General features: G+C 33.7%; 1 protein-coding gene across 1 annotated transcript in view; it reads left to right on the top strand.

Moving 5' to 3' along the window:
• CARPB (Carbonic anhydrase-related protein B) overlaps positions 1–19409 on the top strand; it is a 1124142-nt gene extending 1104733 nt beyond the window's left edge. Inside the window, exons 9-10 of the mRNA XM_081751751.1 lie at positions 8180–8225; positions 14541–19409. Coding sequence (XP_081607877.1) covers positions 8180–8225; positions 14541–14563 — 69 coding nt within the window. The 3' untranslated portion in view covers positions 14564–19409. The remainder of the gene's footprint in view (positions 1–8179; positions 8226–14540) is intronic.
• Positions 19410–19701: the final 292 nt, after the last annotated feature.

Raw genomic sequence — 19701 nt, 5'->3', positions numbered from 1 at the left:
ACACAAGCATGTCGGGAGGCTGTACAAGAGCGCTTGCCAAACAAAGTGGGTACTCCTCAAAGAAATGAATACAGAGAAAGCGAGGCTCCCTCGAGCCTCAGGGCTAGAGCGCTCGCTTTCGCTCGCGGGGTCGCAGTTTCCAATCCTGTTGGGACCCCAAGGCCTGAGATTCAAGACCCGAGTAGTTATTTTCCTATTTTTCCAAAGTAGGAGTAACGGTGTCCCAGTAGCAGTAGTGTCGCATGTTGACATTTGTCCATTAGCTACATGTCGATATCAGCACACACATTGGCCACATTTCAATATCGATCATGCGATCCCACTAGTGACATTCATTTAGTTTACCCGATTTCAACTTAGCCTCAGTTGCTGTATCCTTATTGGTATACAACCGTGCACATCATATTGCATTGGATTGATGGAATATTATTGGTGAATTGGCAATGGTTTTCATGTTCTTGACGTTGATCCTTACATTTCCGGCGCTTTGAACTCACGCTTACTGAGTATGAGTGCATCTCTGGGCATTTTTTGTTACGTGTTTAGACACATGTGAATCACCCTGCTTTATCTGTTGTGCTCTACCTACACTCCAGATGTCTTTCTAGAGCATTTGAGTACAAATTCGCTACTTTCAATACTCAGAACGTCACTGTTGGCCAGCATCCGCACCTGGTGATTATGCAACCACACACAACAGGCATGAAGGTGTCCGCCATTTTGTATTTGTTCCAGATATCGACTTAATACAAACGAATTATTGTTACCTGGTAGAAACCCTATCAATTCATATCCATTTAGACCAATTTTCATTTGGCAGATTATCCGGGACTCCCTACGTTCCTTTGGGGAATCCCTTGCGCGTGCATGGTAGGATTGTGAAACATGCAAAATTCAATAGAGCAGGTATGACTTCTTCAGTGAATTTTTTACCCGCCCTCTTTACGTTGGATAGTTTCCGAACTATTGGCGTCCGAAAGTCATTTTCCCACGCTTTCGGCACCTTGTAGATCTGAAACTATGTCCGATAGCCGAAAGTTCAAGAGGACTTTTTTTCTTGTCTCAGTGGCAGCAGTCACCTCCCAAGAGTTGTAACACTTATTTTGCAACACCCGATATATATATATATATATATATATATATATATATATATATATATATATATATAAACTCACTGTATCTCTAGGAAGCAGAAACGCGATTCAAACTCTAGCGACTGACTCTGAAGTTTTAGTAGACTCATTAGAAAACCCCTAGTGTTGGCTGCCCAGGCGTTATTACTAAACAAACAGGTATTAAACAGGAAGACCCAACCGTAGACATAAACGAGTAATTAGTGGCTTTTCAACACACACATTTTCCAACTGCATCATCATCTCTTATACCTCCCACCTCTATAGTCCGGTCCAATCCACTTGTTTCTGCACTGTCAGCAAGAGAGCAGCGAGCGCTCTTTTCTATGAATGTGACTTTCTCTTCTATATATGTAGGTTTGTATATGAAAAAAGATAGGAGGAACACAAATGGGTGAAAATGCAAGAGTAATGAAGTGGTAACAAGCGAAAATAACGAGCAAATTGTACAAAGGAGAACAATTACGTAATAGACAAAAACTTTAGTGAACAACAACATGAAAATTTACATACTGTCATTGCAAGAAATTAGTTTGCTCAACCTTTTTTTGTAACTTTCATAATTTTGTATCATTTAACTCTGTAACAATGACATATTTTTAATGTTTAATGTGTTCTAAATTTGTTTTGAGTATAAATCACTGCATTATATAGGAAATAATTTTTCTAGCACTTACAGATAGCGCTGCGCAGAATTTTGCTTGTAGTAACAAATACATGTAAATACCTTAAATTACATGCAAGGTTAATAATGATCAAATTAGTAACAAATAATAAAGTGAATGAAACTAGTAAATCGTCTCAATATGTTTTTATAACGGCTTGTATTTCGTGCAATCTCGAAGAAATAAAAGGAGCTGCAGTAGCTCAAAAGTCGAGCCTTCACCTCTAGTACATGGGATCCTTGAATTGATTCTAACTTGCGCCAAGTAAAGTTTGTGATGGACAAATACCGTGTGTGTGGGTTTTCTCGGAGTTCTCCCACTTTCTTCATTCCACCATTTCATTCATTTCTCATCATCACCGTCTCCTTAAGCCTAGCCGGCATATACGTGGGACTTAAAACTGAAATATTTCATTTTCGTTTTTTCTAAGAGTTAAAATTACTTTTTTTTTACGTAACCTGGTTCCTCATTTCCAAAAATTTGCATTTGCATGACATATAATGTGTATTAAAGAATGTTTGTGCTGAATTTGTGAAAACATGTTGCGGGTGATAGGTTACCGTGAAACATATAATTGGTATTATTGATGTCAGACCACAAGTCACGAAATCAATATGTAATACCGATTATTATAAATTTTACGTTCCGTTCATTTCTTTCTTTAAACCTAAAGTAATATTTTGTATGTCGACCCTCATTTTATAGAAAAAACCTCGTATGCCTTTACACATTAAGCAGTGATAACTCGTATGTCTTAATTTTTAGTCAAGTTTTAAGTTTTGACCAAGTTTTCTCTTCCAGTTGATTTTAACCAACTAAGTAACTTTTCAGAGATAAAAGTTTTCCAAATATGCAGAATCTATGAATTTTTAGGAAGATTTTATCGTCTCCTGAAAAATTAGCAAATTGGACATACGATAGTTTACATCTTAAAAGACGATACGGTTTATCAAGTTTCTATACCACTGAAATTTGTAGCCTATTCGTAAACTTTTACATTTAAGTAAAATGTATATCAACATTAATCATACGGGAAAAATGGGTACCTGAACTTCTATCATTTTTGCTATTATTAGAGCTCTGTACATTAAAATACATCTAATAGCGATAATATAACTGTTGTATCAGGATTCTCAGTTTCTCAGACGTTCTCATTAGATTCTCAGAAGATTATAAGTTTCCTTCATCGTGTTTACTTTGAAATGTAACGTACGTTTAACGCTACAGGTATTGAAAAGTTGGTGCAAAATATCTAATTACTATTTGTTGTATAGTAGTTTCAATTCCTAATAATTTTCGTGAAAATGTGTGATTCTGTTGTTTTCAGGTGGAAGGGTGTAATGTAACTATAAATACTAATTTTCAGAAATGTCATTTAGGAACGATCGAGAAGAAGCTCATTTCGGTACCTCATAATTGGCATGAGAAGAAGAGACTCCACCTTCTTGTGATATGAAAAAAAAATGACAATTACTACAGAAGTCATATTTTTATCCTTCCTTGTAAGCCGGTACACTAATATCTTTAAAACGGATAGTGGCTGCTACGGAACTGTGAGGTGCTGGTGTTGGTCACACGCAGCGTAGTCGCTAACTCTCTCGCCTTTGGTGTCAGTGGAGAATACTTGAGGCGTTCCGGTAGTAAAAGCAAATTCAACGAAAGTTACTTGTCATCTGAATGGTTGGATATTTCATTTAAGGTATTCAAGTACTAGTAACACCGAACTGCTCCATAGTATCGAGTTCTCATGTCTGCATATGTGGTTTGTGCGTAGTTCCTCTTTCGCTTAGAAAACAACATTTCAAAATAAATGCAAGATTATTTTGACCGCTCAGAGTGTGTGTTTAGAAAACAAGCCTTTGTCGACTTCTCCCTTATTACTCGGAGATTCTCATTTGTACTCGTTATTCTTGGATAATCCTTCCTTCAAAGAAATTGATGCTAGCGATACCTTTTTTGGGGGGGCGGGGGAATAGCTATAACTCGATTTTAGGAAATACCACCTATCGGGGTGGGGAAAAGGGGGTTAAGAACACAGTCCGATGACGATGATTATTAGGTATTCTGCCTTTTGAGCAGGTCCTGGGACTAAAGAGGATTTTTTTTTTCAATTTTAGATTTGGGCCTGGAAATGTTTCTTCCACTTTTGGCGATCTTCAGCTTCCTCTTTTAACCCCCAATATTTTCTCCTATCTTTCAAATCATCGATCAGCTGTGTTCTTCCTATTCCTCGCTTCCCTTCCATCTTTCCTTCTATGGCGGTGTGAAGAAGACAATTTATTCTCAAGATGTGTCCAATTCAATTGGCCTTTATATGAAGAATGGTGGCTAGAAGTGTCCTCTTCTTTCCTATCCGTTTTAAAACTTCTTCGTTTCTTGCTCTGTCTGTCCATTTTATCTTCTCCATCTTCCTCCAACACCACATTTCGAAGCTCTCCAAATATTTCTTCTCTAACTTCCGTAATGTCCAAGTCTCTGAACCATACAGTCCAATGCTCCATATATAGCACTTGACTAACTTCTTAAGTCCAATATTGAGCCTGCTAGTTAAGAGTGATCTTTTCTTGTTGAATACTTCTTTAGCTATAGCAATTCTTGACCTGATCTCTTTGGTGCAGTAAGCATCTCTCGTCAAAATACTTCCCAGATATTTGAAATTATCGACCTCTTCAAGAATCCCTTTGTTCTACTCTGATCCGTAAGTTTTGTAAACTGTATTGTACGTTTCTAGTATTTTTCATTTTTTCTGTTAGAAAGTCAAAGAAAAGTTATTTCACATACAAGCAATACATTTTTTGTACAGTAGAAGAGCATAAATACTGTAAAATTAAATAAATTATGCATTTTTGGAACAGACTTCCCATTGCATCAGAAAAAAAGAAAAAAAACTTAACTTGAAAGTGAAGTATGTATCGATGAACTGAAAGTAATAATAATATCCTTGTTTCTAAAATACAACTTGATTTGCTTTTTTTCCTTCAGCATTATGTACGGATTGTGAATACACGAAAATATCATATTTTGTTTTAAATCTTTAATCATTAGAGAACATGAACCTGAACAGAAGAATAAAAATTACAAGACAAGGGAACAAAGAGAAAAAAAAAAGCTTCAGGTACCAGGTAACCTAAAGCAAACTTCCCAATACAGACAATTTCCTGGTTTGTTTACACATGCCCTTAATATATATATATATATATATATATATATATATATATATATATATATATATATATATATATATATATATATATATATATACGTCTATATAGAATGAATTATCTGCTCTCTTCTTTTTACCCTGTACCAAACGAAACGCATTTTTCTAATTCGGGGAATTGTTTGAAGTTTCTCTTTCATAAAAGATGAATGAATACATACACTACTGTGTGTCCACTATAGTTATATACGCGAATGAACAAGCAATGCTCCATTTTCTTAATTAACAGTGATCTGATGCTTTAGTCCATGATTCAACCGTATATATATATATATATATATATATATATATATATATATATATATATATATATATATATATATATATATATATATATATACATTGGTCACTCATTTGCCGATAGATAGATAGATAAACCAAATGTAAAGTTAACATTTTGGAGGCATGCTTTCGTGCACACAGTTAACATTGAAGTTTATCTAGGGGGTAGGGGCTAACGCACACGGGGGAGAAGTCACAAATGTGGTGTGGGTGAGAGAGAGAGAGAGAGAGAAAACATGACCAGAGAAAGACAGTAAACGTAGTGGATAGAGGAGAATTGGTGGGGTATAGTAGTGGGATAGGAGGATTGTCCAGAATAGAAAATGATCAAGCGTCAACACTATTCAAATGTATAGAATTCTCATTCATCATTAATAGTGGCTAACTGATTGTATGCTTTGGATGGTTGTTCAACCACCCAGCTGTAGTATGAACTGTACCTACCTGGATGTTTGTGTGTTCATCTGACTGAGTGAGTGAGTTAGCCAAGAGACAAAAAGAGTGACACACAGACGACTACTTAGCATATGTGTTTAATGTTTATATATAAGTATAGCTATTTGTATGCTTAGCTTTTCACTCTTACCGATGCATTAGAGAAATTCATAGTAGAAGGCCGTTTGTTTTTTTCGCTGTGTGTTCAAAGGGAATTTTGTCCATTATGGGAAAAGATGTGTATTTGTTAAGTGGATATTTGTTTCTGTTTTGTGCACAATTTTCCCAAAGCTCTTTTTCCTTTTTTCCCAACAAATTACATCATCCACTGCAAGTCGCATAAAGTATTTTACAGTGAACTTTTTTTAATTAACAAACTTTTTTATACATTTTCCCCAACTTAAGCTAGGAGTGACTACACAGCACGAATTGGGCGATCGAAAGGAGTGGGTACCGTCCCAGGCCACAATCCACTTTTTTTTTTTTTTTACCTATAATATGAGTGATGAAAAAGCTATGGTAATTGCTGTCGGTACACCTAAAGCATTTAAAAGTTAGAGGTATTTACAACTGTCATAAACGATTACATCGTCTCATCAGTTGTGAATTTGTTTATATTGTACACCTGAGAAAAGAGAGTAATGCATTAAAATAAATAATACAATAATAATTTAACAATAATGAGGAATATTAGGAAAAATGTAATAAATATTCGGAATAATGCAGTAAAAATAACAATTTCTTTTAAGAAGAGAACCTCCACGTCTCTGTTAACTACCTTCTCATCTACTGACATATTTTCCCAGTTGTAATTGTTAATTATGATGACTCAAAAAGGAAAAGCCGCCTAGTAATTTTTCAGGGCTTTCATATCCATAAAACTGAGTTTTAGAAGTCTACACCTGCCTTATAGACTACGAAGGTGTCAGGTGATATGATAACGTCATTAGATGAGCTGAGTATACTCAGTCTTTGTAAATGTCGACAGACACACATACCTACGTAGTGAGTAACAAAATACTGTATTATTATTAGTAGTATTGCAATTTTCCCTTATTTTTCGAGAAATTCCCTTATCGAACTCAGCGTTTGAGTTATTCCTAAGAACTAGAATTAGTGGTAATCTTTTAATAAGGAAATGTATATTTGCTTAACGAGGAAATGTATATTTTTCATACGCTGAGAAAAATCCGTTCTCCGAACAGGGGTATATTGTGCAAATATACGGAATCCTCTTGCTTACAACAGAACTCAGTACGGAGAATAAGTTATCCGCATGCTATATTGGCACTGCCATTAGATGTTACATCAAGCCGTTGCAGGATGTCTGATATCTAACAGTCTTTCTTATATTACATACATATATGTGTGTTACCTTCGTCAGCTATATGTTATATACGTTCATTTGTATGTGAGATCCTGACCGCCTATATTGTTTCATACGAAAAATACGTACAGATGGAACACTAATATAGAAAGTATTATAAAACATATGTTTTCAGTTATAAGTTTGCTGTACGTTAAGTTCAAAATCTATAGGATTTACAAATGTAACGTACGATTTCATGTACGACACATACATTTTTTTCCCAGTGTACCAAACTACAAGGTGGTGTTTCACTACATTTATACCATTTTTAAAAGACATTGATTATTGGATATAAAAATCAAATTGTTGATCATAATGAAATAAAATTTACTTCGGACGAACCGTGGTGTTACGAGGAGCATGGTAACATTACTGCAAGTGTTAGGGGGCCCCGATTAGCATCAACGCATGCTTGCGTATACCTAATAATGTAACGAAAGGTGCTAACTCATTCTGCATAACAGTGTCAGTTTCCTGCCAAGTACTGTCTTGATGTTTGTCGATAGTCGGTGGTTTGTTGAGATAGACTGATACCTCTTCTTTCATTATGCCTCATAAGAAGTAATCCAGTGAAATAAGATCAGGCGATTTTCAAGGACAGACATAATTGCTTGCATGCTGTCTTTGAAAGCATATCAAGTTTTGGCTGGTCCAGCTGAAAGTAGCATGACCGATTTCCTTGTCATCTAAGTGACTAGATGCGTCATAAGTTTAAGGTCAAAAATCTGGAGCGTTATTTCAGGTTTTACCTGGGGATGGGGAGCGTTCAAGATATATATTTTGAACTTTAAAGATTTTTAAAATTTATTTTTCAAACATCTAAGAACATTAAGTGTTTTTTTTATTTCGTTATCTGATATTGTGTAAGTTAAACTACCTTAAATACTTGCTTGCGTCCCCAAAACTACACACAAACAACAATGTAAGATTATTACATTATTTATGAAATGAAATCTGTATTTACCAAATATGCACTCACAAATAGGAAGAAAAACTTTTTTCTGTGTGACTAAAGTAGACAACAAAACAAAAAAAAAGTATGTATGTATTTATTTTGTAATTTTTGTCTTTTCAGGGTGGAAAATTTTGTCCCAGTATGCACAGAGAAGTTTATTATCAAGGTAAGTTATTTGAGTCAAACTAAGTATAGTAAATATGAGACGTTACGGTTGCAAAGACGAACTCAACAAACATAACTCTCCGAAGTTACACTTGAGATGTTCGAGTAGTAAGACCAAACTACTCTGTACCAGTGGAAGTCGTTCCCCTTTCCCGTAGAAAATACAGTTCCAAACTATAGTTTGACTGTTCAGTAGGTGAAGGTGCTGTACCTACGGCCAAAATTTGGATTTTTAATATTTTCTGATTTCCATAATGCATTTTTCGCAAATATAAAAGTTAGGTACACAACTCTCTGGAATTTCTTGATTACACAAAATTTGTGTCTAGTTCAAAATGTTGTCGTTAAATAAGAATTATTTTTATTTCCCCAAGTCCCCTTTTTTTTTTTTTTTTTTGGCCGTAGGTACTACAGCCCGTTGTACCTACGGCCACCTATTATTTGTACCCATGTACAGGTTGAAATTGAAAAAATAGTCAAGAATAGGCCATAAATAACGCTTTATTTTTGTTAATAAAGAGGTAGTAAAGGAAACAGATCTTTGAGCAAACGTTATCAAGGGTTATTCTCGTTAATTGTACACATTTTCTGAAAAACGAAATTATCATTTTTAACCCAAGTTGAAACCGCTAAAAGCAACTGGAAATGAGAGAAAATGGGATTGACGTGCAGTGGATCCAACTTTTGGTTATGACGGCTTCTGAAGATATCAACTCGCGAATGTCAAGGTCCGTTTAGTCATCTTTCGTTTATTTTATAGTTTTTGTGATGGTCCTTTTGAAGTTCTCTTCAGAAGCTTTTCTTGTTTTCCTTGATAGGCTTTTTGTAGTTTCTTAAACTCTTGTAAGCTTGTCAGAATCCTTGAACTCCATTTCTGTCGCCCAACCAATTCGTTTTTAGGGAAGGGGCCTTGGGATATCAGAATTTCTGGTGATATCAACAAGGATGCTGATGGACCTCTAGGCATGATGGTGGCTTCCGAGATATGAAACTCCTGCTAATTTATGCATATTGCTGGTTCTAATCTCTGTTCCTCGAGAATGGTTCTGCTTCATTGTTATTTACTATTGTTCACGGGCCTTAGTGTTGTGGCAGTGGTCGTAGGTACAACTGATTCAATGGCCGTTAGTACAGCACTCTGCCTTTTTTACTTTACGGGTTGTCAGTGACAAACCCAACGTGGCTTCATCGAAATAAAAATCTAGAGTCAATCAATAGAATCACTACCAATAGTTATAAGGAATTGTTGGTATTTTTGCGTGCATTGTAGGGGAGAGAAAAATTACAGTTTGTGTCCACATTTTTTTTTGCTTTGACCTCCCGAAAACATAAAAAAATAAACAGCTACTCACTAGACCAAGATCTCGGAACACGGACACGTAAGAAACTGAAGGGCTCGGAACGGAATCTTGTCTGACCAATTCCCGATCTTTCACGACAACACACGTCTTTTAATGACAACCGACCGTAGGTACAGCACTCTCCCCTATACATGTTTAGAAAACAAGTGCTTCTTGAGTTCGCCCTTACCAGTTGGAACGTCTCAGGTGTATAGTCTTTCTACTTTGTCTTCATGTTTGCCGAATTCCTTACGCCACTCAAAATGTCACACCATCTTGCCAGTTGGCGATTATACAAAGCAGAAGTTTCTGTTTGGCCTAATCATGTTTCACTATAAACTAATTACTGGGAATTTTACAATCAGAAAGAGGTTTTTCTATTCTAAGGTTCAAAATGTTTTAGTTGGTTTTTGTGATGTTGCCAAGTTTTCGTGAAAACAAATCTAACCGTTTAATAAAACATTTCACTTTGAAGATATTGAATAGGTTAATATGCTGTTTGTCTTTTCCTTAGCTGATACCATCTTTTGATTGATTATCACCTCTCGTTTATTTTCAAAAATCTCGTCTTATACTCGTATTTAACATTTATTTTATTTCATTTTTCTTTATTCTCCATTCCAAAGGAATTTCTGTGATTAAAAGCGTAGAAGTTTAAGTGAATATTCTAAAGCTTGCAGAAAAACATTCACCGAGAGTACAGAGATTCACCGAGAGTGAGAAAAAGATTCACTTAACATTTCCAGAGCAATTCCTCATTCATACCACAGAGGCATAAAGACATTTTTAAAAAATCAAATTTAATTCAAATGTACGGTGGTAGTCTTTGGTGCACCCCACATCAGAAATTGCTGGCTGGATGTACCGGTGTATACTGATTTTAGTTTGAGACTTAATACTCGTACTAACCTACTATTTTTTAATAAATTAGGGATTCTGTGTTTGGGATCCACAGTTAAATGTTTAAGAGCAACAACGTAAACATGGACATCGTGAGTCTGTACTTGCTGGCAGTCATAACCTCAGATCAGTATTAAGAAGAGCTAGAGACGCTTGGCACTCAATTTTCTCAGAGCTACCTAAATTCACGTAGATAATTAGAGGTGCTTGCGCTAAGGTACTATTTGTTCTCTGATATATAGAGAATAATAATCAATAAGGGAACAGCAATTTAACAAGTTTTAATATAGCATGATAATTGAATATTAAAAAGCAAAGACCTAATTGAATGTTCGAAATGCATAAAATTAACTCAAGATTAAAGTATCAAAAATAATATAATTAATGTTCAGAGTTATTATTGACTTGCGTTCGAGAAAGAAGAGAAGCAAATAATATGCCTAATAATTTTATATACACACTGAAATTGTTTTAAACAACACATAAATTTGCTGTACATGAGATATTGAGAAACAAAGACCTAGTTAAACAATCAAAGTTTATAACGTTAAATCTGGATTAACCCCTTCACATATGATTTCTTTCGGATTTTTTTTTTGCAATGCTGTAAGCCTTTATGCCTCTTCTGCCGCTTACTTAAACTAACAGATGTTCAGAAAGCACAGGAAACCTGTAAGCTTCTGCTTCTATTGACAGCAAGCGAAATACAGCCGCTCAAACATCGGAACGCGTGACACGCGTCAAAATACGGAAGTAAAAAGTGAAAAGCAACGCGTCCAGCGCGTCAAAATATGGCAAGGGGTTAATACACCAAATACATCACTATTATTTTCTGGAGTTCTCATTGCTGACTTCAATGAATTGAATAAATGATTAATTGATTCTTCGGTCAAAATATAGAAAGATCGGACAAAGAATATGTTCAAATCGGGCAGCATGATTTAACAAAACTGATTTGTAATGTAATTTTTTAACATTATTTACAATGCAGTTAGAATTTCAAAAAATGTCTATATAGAATAAGTAAAATAATTTAAAATGAATATAGTTACTTAAGTAATCTTTTACTGATAGCTAATTGCTCCAAAACTATTGATCACGAGGCAGTAGTCAGCATTCGTGAATATTACAGATCAATTTACTATTTTCTGTTGTTATAATATTTTATTCGAAATTTCTATTTCATACTTATTTTCACAATATTACTCGATTTGCAAAATAACATGTTTTTTTTCTATACATGTTAATCAGAGATTTATACACACACAAACAAACATTAGTTCCCAGCTTTGACAGTAATATACATGTTTGAGAACACAACTTCCCTCCTTCGCATTTCATACGTCAGATTAGAGGACTATACACCAGTCACCAGGTGTAGTGAGAATTGCGTTAGATATCTTCACTACTTGGCAAGTACAATCCAAAGTACGATAGTGATATTATACAATAATGCTAAAGGCAATAAGCTATTTAATGATATAAATATTAACATACAAAGTTATTTTCATTGAAAGGTCGATTAAAGTCTTATATTTGATACATTAACTAAAACGGTATATGCATAAATCAATACTAAACGTAATATACAGGGAGTCACATTACTATTGGTTACGATACTAATACATATAGTTCAGCACATTAGATATAAGTTCTGTCGCTTTCTGTGGAGGTCTGTGTTCAATTGACCCTCACACCGTGAGTTGAATGCAAATCGGGATAAGGCGAAGATCAGGTGTTGCTGTGGGTATATCCAACATACTACCTCGTTGTGGTAGTTCAGTTATACCGTGAAGTTGCCTAAGGACAGAGTGAACATGGGACAACAGAGCTCCATAAGGGCATGTATGTTGTTCGAGATCAAACTGGGGTCAAACGTCGCAGCAGCCGGACGGAAGATATGCCAGGCGTCTGGTGAGGGTGTCGTGAATACGCGGACACTGCAACGGTAGTTTAACAAGTTTAAGGACGGTGACGAAATATTAGAAGACGCACTACGTACTGGAAGTCCAACACGTGTACAAAATGAAGATCTTCAGGCAGCAATTGACTCAAACAGTGGCCTTTTATGTGAGTAACTGGGACTACAATTCGGTGTGAGTGGAGAAACCATTCAGCAGCACCTCCATCAACTTGGGAAGCACTACAAGTTGGGTCGATTGGTCTCACATGATTTGATTGTTGTAACATGGTAGTTGCATTGTTTTCCTTATTCATAGACTTTCTTACCACGGTATAATGAAATGCTTGCAATCAGTCAGGACGAAATTAATGAAAGGAAGACTAAAACCCAATCGACCAATGTTCTTTTCTCATCTGTATGCAGACTATTTCTACAAGCAGCGGAATAAAGCTTGCAGTAAATAGTGCACGCAAATACTAATAGAATGTAGACTCCACTACATAGGATTGAAATATACTTCTTCGGAATATGCAAATTGCAAACACCCGTTTAGAAGCAAACAACGAGCGCATCGTCTTCCGAGCATATCAGAAATAATTAGCTACTAGCTGTGAGAATTTGCATGGTTTTATTGTTTGAAATAAACAAAGATTTACGCAGTATCTTTGGCATTTATACCAAGTAACAAATAACATTATATGTTTCCTGTATGCCCAATCAGTCTCAATAATAGTTTTGTAACTGTGTGAATTGTCGGATAAAAATTACATGACAACAGTGCTGCCATTTGCTTTCCATATCTGTTATTCTTGTGTCCGACACAAAAACATCCTGGTTTTGTCATATAGTGCGGAATTGTGGGTGATGGAAATTTTGCGTTTCTTTTTTCCTCACCTATTGTAACCAGAGTAATGCTTTACTGTCTGTATGATAATATTAAAGTAACATGAAAATGCAGATTTTAATACCAAACAACTGTATGATTACACAGAGTTTCAGGAATTTTCCCCATTACTTACTTTAAATTACTCGTTCTAAATGTATTTATATCCATATTCTGGGATATATAGCATTGTAATGACTTTCTATCATACCTTTACGCACTTTCCGAGTGAAAGGTCAGTTGTACATAGAAACTGTACGTAATCATGTATTCCTTAGACTATCTTTTAATAGTAATGATAAAACAATTCGTCCCCTTACATAATGTCTGTATAGTATGGATTTGTTTGCTCTGTGCAGTGTAGAATGGGTAGGTTTCATTGTCATGACAAAATTTCATTCCTGACATGAAGTTTGCACTTTAGTACGAATAGTTTCACATTATTGAGTTTCTTTTAACATTATAATATAAAAATGCATTACAAGGACAATTTGTAATATTTGTCGCGATATTTTCCTTACTTATGTCAAAAAACACGTACTGGATAGGATAACCTGTAAATTTTCATTCCTGAAAGACATTTATCTCTCTTGGATGACGTCACATTTTCTGTCCAGTCTGGAATATATTCTTAACATTAAAGAACTGAAAACCTTCCTGTCGTTATGTACATTTATTGCGTACAACAGATTTTTCATAAAAGACAAAATGCAGCATTTTGCATTTCCACTTCGCCACATGATAAATTAACATTATAATGGTTTCAAGTCCAAATTTACGTAATTTAATTACAGAATCACGAATAATTCAACTTTACATGTCTTTTCATGTCTGTTAAATTTTCTATGAAAGTTTTTCTCAGTGTTTAAAAGGATATTAGGGTGTTACTATGGTCGCTCTTTTCAGACTGAGTTGTATAATTTGGTTCATTTTCAAGAACACCTCGAATTATGATGAAAGTAAGAGTTCCATATAATTTAAGGTGTACAAGATTTAGAAATATGTTTATTTATTACCACGATATTGCTTATTTTGGCTATTACAAAGGTAAAGAACTATACTCTTTTTTCAATAATTTATGCTGTATTTTCGCTATAAGAATTATGGAAGACACACAATTAGGCCTCTGCTACCTACATTAATCTCATCAATAAACCAAGAAAAATGTTAAATATAATTATTTATTTAATTATATTATAAATATCTTTCTTCTCCTGAAGGTTAGATAATACATTATTACGAAATTGTCTATGTTTAGAGCTATTATTAAAAGGTCCTTTTGTTTTTCAGCTAACACGTGGAGGCAGCATTGAGTCAAGAACAGTTTAAGGATACAAGTTCACTAAGAAAATTTGTTGTGTTGTTGAAGGTGTTACGAAAGAATAAAACAAGGCAGCCTAGTCAAATATTCACTTCGAAACATATCAGCGTCGATTTTATCATATCGCACAAGGAAAAAAACTACTAAAGTATACATATAAACATCGAAAAGAGCCTGAGTTTATGACTAACATAACATAACTATGAAGAAGTGAGTTAGAAGATGGTTTCTGTGCAATTTTTGTTATAAAGAAAAAGGGGAAAGAATACAGAGCCTTAATTCTAATAACATTAACACCTATAAGACTTCTGCTAGAAGAGAAAACTTCGTGTGTTTATGAAAAATAAACATATCGATAAAGATCCAATATTGTGTACATAATGTTTCATCTCACCATGTTAATATTTAATTTTATACCTGGACAATTGACAGTGGAAATATGCGTAACCTAACTAGTTTAATATAAGAAAAATCAGCATGATATACATATAGCAAAAATTTGTGTTAGATATATATAAACTATGGAATAAAGTAAGTATTATATATCTATATACAGTGCATAATACATATTTGTAAATAGGATCAAAGCTGCTTTATGTTTGTTATCCAATGCCTCACCATATATTATTGATTTAAGTGAGAAGATAACTATTACTACTTTTAAGCTTTAACATATTTGAGGGTAGACATGATATATATATAAGAGCTATTTTCGTATTTGTGATTTTTTATTTGGATCCTCATATTTCCCCCGTGAGAAACGTACTAAATTGCGGTGACAACTTTCAGAAACAGTAGAAACTGTCAATTTAAACGTAGATTCAATTTATTTTTAACATGATTGTTTAGAATGTTTTATGTTTTTCCTCGTCGAAACAAAAATAAAATAAACAAAACAAGAGTTGTTTCTTCTAGATAATTAGGTTGTTGACGTCTCATATGTATATAATATATGAAATTATTATATATGACATATATATACTATATTGGAAAAACATATCATTTTAAAATCGTGAAAGCAATAACTGCTGTAAATATAATTACTGTATATCGAGCCGATAAAAACAAGAAAAGCATACATTGATAGTATTTGTTGATGGCAAATGGAAGTATTACAAAAACGAGATCCAAATCAGATAGGCGTACTTACAATGAAAAACTAGTAATTGAAATTTGATCACATTTCTTTTTATCATTAACATATTTTTAAAAAAAGATAGTTATACTTTTTCATTTGAACACAAATTTCAATTTATTTTCCAGAGAGAATGTAACTATCTGAATCATAGAAAGATGATATGAAAGAATGTATAATCAAAAGGAGATTTTATTTATATATATCTCTTATTTCTACGTCCAACCATCGACAACAAAATATACTAAGAAAGAACACGAACACAAAACTTAAAGCAGGAAACATTAAGCTTTGAGTCAACATTATAAAATGTCTTCGACGAGTAATTAATATATTTAAAAAAAGTTAAGATTACACTTTTAGTCTATAAAGTTAAAATATAGAAATTCAGACAGATACCATCTCAAAATTCTGATCGATGATTTCTCATAAGAAGCTAAAGATATAAGCATTTGTCGAGATGTTTTCTCAATGCTAGAAGTGTGTTCGTGTCCTTTAATATCATTGAATATTCACAAATTATCTTCAAAATTTTGTTATTGATGCGTTGGCGATTGTCAGGGAAGTGTGTACAAATATAGGTAAAAAGAAAACATTTTAAACATCATAATACAGAATATAAGTGAAATAGTATTCCATTGCTTTTGGAAACATTATGCATCTATATGATACTGAATTTTCTAACATCCTATGTCTGGAAGAACTTTGTTTTAACTCTTACGGACGAAGAGCTTTCAAATATAAATAATCTAAATATTTCATGTATCGAAATATTACGTGTAAATGATTGGATCAATTCTAATTTAAGAACTCACAATATACGATAATGGTAATATAGAAAGAGGTATCTGTTTTAAAAAACTTCTCAAATACCATGAATCTTATAAATCTACTGGAGGTATTCCATGTCACTGATGTAAGTAACGGAAGTGAATGTAAAATAATGTTATGTATGATTCGTCACAATTTGCATCAGAATTGTAATAATTCTGTTAACACTAGGCATGTCAATTACCACAAATTGAGGAAGTCTCAGGAACTACAGTCCTCCACAAATTTCTACGTCTTGCCATAAAAATTATGCATTTTCATTATCTGTCATTTCAAATTAATTTCTACTTATCTTCTTTATCTTCTATCATATCTCTAATAGAGCAATATTCTCACAAATTGCGTCATAGACCATTTCCTTTCCATCCCTTAACTATTTTCAATACTATTTTTCTCCTTAAATTGTGATAGCATTTCTTAATTTGCTTTCGACAGCTTAGTTTATTTCATTTATCCATTTCCATACCAATATATCTAATACAATATTTCCAGTCTTTTTACATCACTCTTCCATAAAACTCTATTTCTGATATTCAGAGTACAATGTTTCACCCTAAAAATGGATAAGTCGATTCTTTTATTCTTTGTTAAATAGAATTTTCTTTATCATTCTTATTCTTGCATATTACTTCTTATTATTATTAAATTAAATTTTAAGCATTCACTCCATACATAAATTAGTCACCTGACACTATACTTTCTCCAAGTGGGCTCAGTTCCCTTCCTTCTTACTGTTAATTACCCAAATTTAACAACAACTCTCTTTCTCTGTCAACTGCGTTCCCCTCCTTTAAACTGTTAATTACACAAATTCAACATAAACTATCCTTTTCTCTCAACTACGTTCCCTTTCTCTAATTGTTAATTACACGGCTTTATCCACAACTCTCTTACTGTCAAATTCATTCCTTTACTTCTAACTGCTACTGTACCAACTCCCATACTGCCACTCCGTTTTCTTCCTTCTGTCTATTAATTAGACAATGTTATCACAATTCTTTTATTGCCAACTCCGTTCCTCTCCCTCTGACTGTTAACTACACAACTTAATCTTCAACTCCTTTGCTGTCAACTATGTTCTTTTCTTCTTGTTGTTAATTACATACTTTCATCCACCAATTTTTACTGTCAATTCCATTCCCATCTTTCTAACTGTTAATTACACAACTTGATTTATAACTTTTCCTGTGACCTCAGTTCTCCTCCATCTAAATGTTAATAACCACAACTCTGTTTTTCTCCCAATTATGTTACTTTACAACTATTAGTTATACAATTTTACTCCCAATTCTTCTACTTCGAACTCCATTTCCTTCACTATGTTATTACAAAACTTTATCCAAAAATCCCGTACTGTCAAATACGTTTTCTTACTTCTAACTTGTAATCACATACTTATTTTATTGTCAGATCTGTTCTCTTCTTACACTACTTTATCCGCAATACGTTTGTACTGTCAACTCCATCCCCTTTCTTCTAACTATTAATTAAAAATGTTTAACTACAATTGTTTTTAACTGTCAACTACGATGCCTTCCTTTAAACTGCTAATTACACAACTTTATGCACAACTATTTTTTCTTTGAACTCCGTTCTCTTCCTTCTAAATGTTAATTATACAACCTTATGCACTGTTCTTTTTTACTGTGAACTTCGTTCGCTTGATCCTAATTCTTAATTACACAACTTTACAGAGTTCTTTCTGCGGTCAACTGTGTATTCTTCCTTCTATCTATTAATTACTCAACTTCATCACCATCCGTTTATTGTCAGCTTCGTTCCTCTCCTTCTGACTGTTAATTACACAACTTAAAACTACAACTTCCTTACTGTCAACTATATTCCCTTTCTTCAAACTGTTAATTACAGAATATTGTTCACAACGCTCTCACTTCCAACTCCATTCTCTTCTTCAAGTGTTACTACGCGAGTTTATCAATAAATGTCTTACTGTCAACTCAGTTCCCTTCTTTCCAACTTTAAATTACACAACTTTATCCACAACTCTCTTTTTGTACCATCTCCATTCCCTTCCTTGCAACTGTTAATTACACAACTTTATCAACACCTCGTTTACACTGTCAAATTTGTTCCCTTACTTGTAACTGTTAATTACACAACTTTATCTACAAGTTTTTTTTACTGTCAAACCACCCCCTTCCTTTTAACTGTTAGTCACACAATTTTAGGCACAATTCCCTTTTCTATCAATTCTATTTCCTTTATTCTAACTGTAAGTTACACAATTTTAACCACAACTCTCTTTCTCTGTCAATTTCATTATTATTCTTCTAACTGTTAATAAGACAAATTTAAAAAAAAACTTTTTCTGTCAACTCCGTTCTCTTACTTCTAGTTGATAATACATAATTTTATACACAACTGTCTTACTGCTAGCACCGTTTCTTACCTTCTAACTGTTAATTCCATTTGTTTATAGTATCTTGTTTTCTGTCAACTTCGTTTCTTTCCTTCTGACTGGTAACCACATACCTTAAGCAACAACTTAATTACTGTCAACAATGTTCCCTTTCTTCTTGCTGTTCATTACATAATTTATCTACACTCTTTTTTTTGGATCAACTCTGTTCCCCTCCCTCTATCTATTAATTATACAACTCTATCAACAACTCTTTTATACTGCCAACCGTGTTCCCTTAATTGTAACTTATAATTACACAACTTTATCTACAAGTGTTTTACTGTCAAAATAGCTCCCTTCCTTTTAACTGTTAATTACAAAATATTATGCACAATTTCTTCTTTCAGCTACAGTTCTTTTTCTTTTCATTGTTAATTGCTGAATTTTAACCACAACTCTCCTCTTTGTGTTAATTTTGTTTAAATTCTTCTAACTGTTAATTACACATTTTTTTTAAATAAATATCTTTTTCTGCCGATTCTGTTCCCTTTCTTCTAATTGTTAATTACACAATTTTATTAACATCTTTCTTACTGTCAGCTCCGTTTCCTATCTTCTAACTGTTCATTCTATAATTTTATAGCATTTTGTTTGCTGTCAACTTCGTTCGTTTCCTTCTTACTGGTAACTACACACCCTAAACTATAACTCTATTTCTGTCAATTACGTTCCCTTCTTGACAATTACGTTCCCTTCTTGGCAATTACGTTTCCTTGAATACATAATTTTATATATAACTCCC

Source organism: Thermobia domestica, chromosome 3 (assembly GCF_964235325.1).
Source record: "Thermobia domestica chromosome 3, izTheDome1.hap1.1, whole genome shotgun sequence".
NCBI lineage: Eukaryota > Metazoa > Arthropoda > Insecta > Zygentoma > Lepismatidae > Thermobia > Thermobia domestica.
Note: the sequence above shows the minus strand (reverse complement) of the source record. Positions and strands in the feature narration are given on the sequence as shown.